The following is a 6466-nucleotide window of genomic DNA, read 5'->3' as shown; positions in this document are numbered from 1 at the left end:
TTGCTTTTTACAAAACGTATGAACTTTTTTTTCTAAAATGAGGTCAGTATCTGGAAGAAAAAGGAATGGAGAAAACTCACCCAGACACACTGAAGTCATACAACCTTGAAGTGAGGACTGTTCCTGGATAACCACAACCTACAGTATGTTGCTGTGCAGCACTTTACCAGCTGTGAAACTGTACTGACCCATATAAAATTTATGTTCCTTACTGGCTGATCTCAAGCTTGTCATAATAGATCATTTTTATTGCATGCAAATTGTAAAATGTATGCAAAAAAACAGAAAGCTGTGAACTTGTTCTACAAAATTACCTTTATTCAATTATGCACAAAAATCCATAAAGCCATCAGTTTTGCAATGTATAAGTGACCTCTGTGTCTCTCTGGACAAAATCAAACATATTATATTCAATCTTAAAAGTGACCTGCAGTAAAGCACAGTAAATAAGGTGCATACAAATATCACAAAAGCCTGGGCATAATACTCTCTCAGATCAATCATTTTTGAATGATTTATTGCATTTAATTTTAAATTAATGTATTACTTGCTGATGCAATTTGTTGCATCTGGTAATGAATTAATGACACTAGGTCCTGTATATTTACTGTAATTGCACTATGTCTTGTATATTAAAAAAAGCAGTCCTTTAAAGCACAATTTCACAGTTATTACACATGCTTGTTTGTAACATTTAAAGTATACAGACCACTAGATTATAGCTCCACATCAACAAGCTTCCATAAGCTATAGCATTGCCATCATTTAGCTTAGATTTAGGCAGAAGAGCTCTCCCAAACTGTTTACTTGGATGGTTCAAGAACAAGATTTTTTTTCTACAAAAGACAGGTATTCCACCTTTCCATCTCCTGCCACACATTATCCATAAAAGACAAACCTTGGATCTACAGAAAAAATAAAAGAGAGTTAGCTATTGCAAATCCAAAAACCATTAGGCTAAATAGCATAACTGAAAACATCAACTATTCCACTTGCACCATGACATCCACCAACTAATCCACTTGCAGAACAACCAGTCTCCCACAGTGGCATTTCACAACTAATGCAGTGTAGCTGAAAATAAAACATCAGCATTAATATGATCAGGGTTATAGCACTTTATGAAGTTTCCTCTAGCTCCTCAGCCTCCACCAGGCATGTCTCATCAGCCGAGGGTGATTTGAAAGGAGGATGGTACTCGAAGGAAGGCAGCATCGATGAGCTAGTGCTATTCCTTTGCTGGACAAACCATATAACTGCAGATATTCCCAGGATAACCAGTACACTCAGAATCACCAGCACGGAGAGAAGAGGACTGCCTTCTAAATAAGGAGAAAACACCACCATGTTATCAAACAATGCAAAGCTGGTAACCCAGCAGAACAATCCAAACTTGCTGTAACAATGACAGGGTTAAAGGCAGCTAAGGAAATATTAATATTCCATATCTCTACATTTATAATGTTGCTGTTAGTCAAGAAAGTTAAGATCTTTAGCTACTTGGCATATCTGTCTATGGAGGTGAGAGTTTGCTTTTTCAATGCTTTGGCTAATCTGACTGGTTGGTATGAAACACACACACACACACAGAGACTGTGCGGTTAAAGGATAAAATTGGCCGACACTGGTCTGAAGACAGGCCTCTTAAAACAATAACAGTATCTCTTCTACTACTTGCATTTTGATTTATTGATTCTCAGTAAACAAAGGTAAGAATTAAATGTATGTCCTCATGACCCATGTTACTAAATGGCACCTATTTTACCAGCTGATATGGCCTATCTGGTAAAGTGGGTCCTGGGAACCCTGGCTTAAGCCTCACCTTCACTGTCATTTAACAGTAAATCACTTGAGCTGGAGGAGTTCCTTTAAATCCTGACAAATCTGCTTACCCACCTTCTTTCTAAGGCCGACATGTATGTTTTTAAGGATACTCTATTCATTCTGGAAGCCAATTTAAGCAGGTATCTGCTTACTCTGGTTTACTCCTACATCCTAAACACCTGCCTGTATGTGGATTATCTATTCTGAAATATCCCTAGGTGTAAGTGAGAGTAAAGTGGTTAATGTACACCCCTGTTTTGAACTGGTCCTTTTAGTCCTTAGAGTGTAATTTAGTTAGGCTTTTGACCCATTGTGATTCTACTCATAATAAGGACACTACAGTTATTAATTAATTGATTCAATGTAAAAAAAGACAATGTCATACTTACTGTATTTTCCTGTCTCAGCTGCCACTGCAAAATGAAAAACACAATGAGATGAGGATCTGTTTCCCTCCTGTTGTAATTTTTTAGCACAATTGTTTGTAAATTAGCCGTAACTTACTCTGAGATGCTTCACACACCACACCATTCTCCTGCTGTTCAGAGCAGCTGACATTCTCCCACTGACCAGAGGCAGAGTGCAGTGCCACGCATGTGTCCATTGGGGGCACATCCCATTCAGACCCCCCGTCTACCCAGTTTTTAAAGCTCACAGAAGTTTCGTCATTCCATTTAAACTCATCATCTAACAAAGAGATGCACAGATAGACAAAGACAATGACTCAAAAGGCTGCATTTCAAATCAACAATTACTATCTGCATTGTTAGAATTAACAATTAACTGGAAAATTAATATTGGTGCAAGAGATAAAATGTAAATTACAATTGTATGTTGAATTGTTTTCATAACTGCATAGTATTTAAAAGAGTAGAACTGGGGGTGGCACGGTGGCTCAGTGGGTAGCACTGTCACCTCACAGCAAGAAGGTCCTGGGTTCGATCCCCAGGTGGGGCGGTCCGGGTCCTTTCTGTGCGGAGTTTGCATGTTCTCCCCGTGTCCACGTGGGTTTCCTCCGGGTGCTCCGGTTTCCTCCCACAGTCCAAAAACATGCAAGTGAGGTGAATTGGAGACACTAAATTGTCCATGACTGTGTTCGATATAACCTTGTGAACTGATGAACCTTGTGTAGTGAGTAACTGCCGTTCCTGTCATGATGTAACCAAAGTGTAAAACATGACATTAAAATCCTAATAAACAAACAAACAAAAGAGTAGAACTGCATCTGGGTATACATTACATGCTCTTTTTTTTAAGTCTTTTGTTTCGCCATCACTTGTGGACAAGTTCTAAAAATAACAGGATGTTAATGTGAAGTGAGAGGAAGCTGCATCAGTCCCACTTCAGACAGCACAGTCGAGTTTATATGAGGCGTTATTATTTTTCCACTGCTCCTTTGTATCATTACTTAAGTTTATTGATGCCTAAACAGCAATGTTATTTACATGAGTTTTTAACTGTTATCTCCAAAATCATAGTTTCTCCATCACAGTAATCCCCACTCCATTAAAACATGTTATTCTAGTCACTATTAAATGTTACTGATTAAAATCTGACTGTACATGGTAAACGACTGACAGAATGTGCTTCTACATTCCTGCTGCAGGTAGACTGGACCAAATCCACTAATCTTCTTAAAGTCCCACTGAGATTTTTAATGAACATTATGGCAAACACACATTTTTGAGCATGTTCCTGATGCCCCCAAAACTTTGAGCTCTTGTTTAGTTTCACTTTAATGACTGCTGGTTGTTTGACAAAAATCTATTTACACAACGCTGAGCACTTTAGGCTTGCACCACATTTACTGAAATAATTTAGCAGACACTCTTTAAAACTACAATGTAATAAGATTATACAGAATAAAAGCAACACTTTACCATCAGCATCGTAATACATTCCTAGCCAGACGTTGACATTGCCTTTCCACACCTTGAGGCTGTATTCAACAATGAATTTGTTTATGGCAGTACTGCGCACTGTCAGAAGGGCTGATTGATAAAAAAACAGTAAATGGACACATGATTAGTTTCAAACCCAAGTCATATTTATCAACATGGAGAACAATGGAAGATGATGGTAAGCCAGAGACTCATACCAAAGCCTTCGCACATATGCTTTGCTTTGTCGATTGTGTAACTTTTGGCTTGGTCTTCTTCACCGTGGACAAAGTGGTAGCAGTTCTGGCCAAATGGCACCCATGTACGTCCATCAGCAGGGCAATCTGCAATCAAATTTAAAAATAATAAACATATACACTTTTATAACATCTGTGTGTTTCGAATGAGACATGACAGTCTGAGTAATATATGCTAAAGAAATTGGCTGCTTTGATCATGAATAAAACACAATATTTGATTTTATGAGCACTTTACATTTATGTGTTTTAAGTGGTGAACCCATAATGAAGAATGCAAAAAAACATACCCATGCTTTAAAACACCCCTAAAAGACAAAATTAAACAGTAAGACTGTTTCAAAAGCATTAATGTTGAAAATATAGCCGTTTTACAAAAGTAACTAATATATCATTATGGATTCGTCACAAATGTAGACACTTCTTGAGTCCTGCATGAATGTTATGTTAACTGCTACTATCTGATTAATCTGTAAGAGTTGAGGTGCACATCTGCTTGCCCTTACAGTTTCCAAGCAGAAAGGGCAACAAATCAAACAAACTAACAAACACACAAACTTTTACCTTGTGCTGACAGGAAATGTGAAATTAGATCTGTTGTACAGTAAAATAAAGCTATTTCTTGCATGGCAGGCTTGAAACCCATGCCAATGTAAAACTTGCTTGGCTGTAAACAGTGTCACCAGTGTTCCAGCAATTCATTTTTTGGGAAATCCTCAGTCTGAACATTTGCACAGATTTTCACTCTGTGTAGGTAACAGTCTAGGTTTTCTTCTTGATCTTGGCAAAGAGAAAACTGTTCCATGTACTTTCTTACTTTTTTATGGTGCAACCAAACTAGCCCTATTATAATAGACATATAGAAGTCAGCAGCTGTAGTTTTCATTCTAGGGCTGATGGAATGCCTTTTTTTGTCATATATGCAAGAGTACAGCACAATAAAATTGTTTATTCGCACATTGTAGCCATCGTACGGCGCCCCTGGAGCCAAGGGGGTTAAAAGTCTTGCTCAAGGGCCCAACAGTGGCTGCATGACAGAGTCGCGATTCAAACCCACAACCTCCTAGTTGGTTTATTGTTCATTTATTAGGTTTTAACGTCATGTTTTACACACTTTTGGTTACAGTTATGACAGGGCAGGTTACACAAGATTCATCAGTTCACAGTCATGGACAATTTTGTTTCTCCAATTAACCTGACTATGTCTTTGGACTGTGGGAGGAAACCGGAGCACCCGGAAGGATCATGCAAACTCATAACAGAAAAGATCCAGACTGCCCTACCAGGGGATCAAACCCAGGACCTTCTTGCTGTGAGGCGACAGTGCTACCCACCGAGCCACGGTGCCGCCCACGTCATAGTTGGTAATCCACAGCTCTAACCACTAGGCTACCACTGTCCCTAATTATCATACAATCAAAATAACTAACCAAAATTAGTAAGCCATTTCACACAAGTTTAATGTAGGTGTATGTAAATGTACGTGTATATATTTAGAAAACAATTTTAACAAATACGTTTGTGTTTTAATCCATTAGTTGCAGAAACTGTATGTAAACTTTTGACCAATGGTCCAACAATACTGCAGACTTCTGTAATAGATAGTGTGCTGAAATGAAACAGAATTACCAGTAATAAACTGTCCTGTTCTGACATGTAACCGAGGATTAAAGCAGCAGTGATTTAAGTGCTTCCTGTCTGAGTTTAAGTTCATGGAAACTTCCAGCTTATTTCATAACTCGTGACATGAAGCAGCACTCAGCCATTGTTGTTGCTTCATCAAGGAAAACACAAAGACTCGTTTACTTAAACTCAGAGTTCGGTGGTGTTGAGATCTGATCTGATCTGGAGAAGAGTAAGAACATAAATAATGACTGAAGGTCAGTAGAGCTTCTGTCCCTGTGCAGTAAATGTTTATGTAACCTGCGAGCTGCAAACAGGTTTTCACACCAAGTACAACACTTACAAAGTTTCACAGCATTTACGGTCTGATCCCAGATTTAAACTGCGCACTGAGGCCACACAAACAACACCACACACACACACCTACACACACACACCTACACACACACGACCCTGCACAATAACACTACAGGTCCTTAAAGAAAGTAGCGCTGACACGCAGTTACTTACCAGCATTAACCTGGTGTGATAGTAGAACCAGGACAATAGGAGCTAACAGCGAGGTGAGCTGACATGTTTTGGACTCCATGCTCTCAGTGCAGCTCAGTTATCATGGCTACAGATAAGGAAGTACAGAGAAACTGTGCAAACTGGGTTAGTGCTTCAGACTGTAGTGCGCATTCACGCACTCCGCGAAGGGGACTATAATAAAAACCTCTAGTGGAAATAGAACACGACCAACAAAGAACAACTCCGGACTCTGAACCCGATCAATGAGAGAGTTTCAGAAATTCTTCTGGATTTAATCATGCTTATCACTCGTGTTGTTTGTAATTATAATTGTATTTTTTATTATGAAGTAACATTTATACAAACAACTAC

At 38.7% G+C, this 6466-nt stretch overlaps 1 protein-coding gene across 1 annotated transcript; it reads right to left on the bottom strand.

The window, feature by feature from the left end:
• Positions 1–297: 297 nt before the first annotated feature.
• cd302 (CD302 molecule) lies at positions 298–6227 on the bottom strand. The gene is made up of 6 exons (XM_063005748.1): positions 6095–6227; positions 3923–4048; positions 3705–3815; positions 2329–2511; positions 2214–2237; positions 298–1322 (listed from the first exon to the last, which is right to left on the bottom strand). Exons 1-6 carry the CDS (start codon positions 6171–6173, stop codon positions 1120–1122), a joined length of 726 nt encoding a protein of 241 aa, XP_062861818.1. The 5' UTR covers positions 6174–6227; the 3' UTR covers positions 298–1119.
• Positions 6228–6466: the final 239 nt, after the last annotated feature.

This window comes from Trichomycterus rosablanca, chromosome 12 (genome assembly GCF_030014385.1).
Source record: "Trichomycterus rosablanca isolate fTriRos1 chromosome 12, fTriRos1.hap1, whole genome shotgun sequence".
Taxonomy (NCBI): Eukaryota; Metazoa; Chordata; class Actinopteri; order Siluriformes; family Trichomycteridae; genus Trichomycterus; species Trichomycterus rosablanca.
Note: the sequence above shows the minus strand (reverse complement) of the source record. Positions and strands in the feature narration are given on the sequence as shown.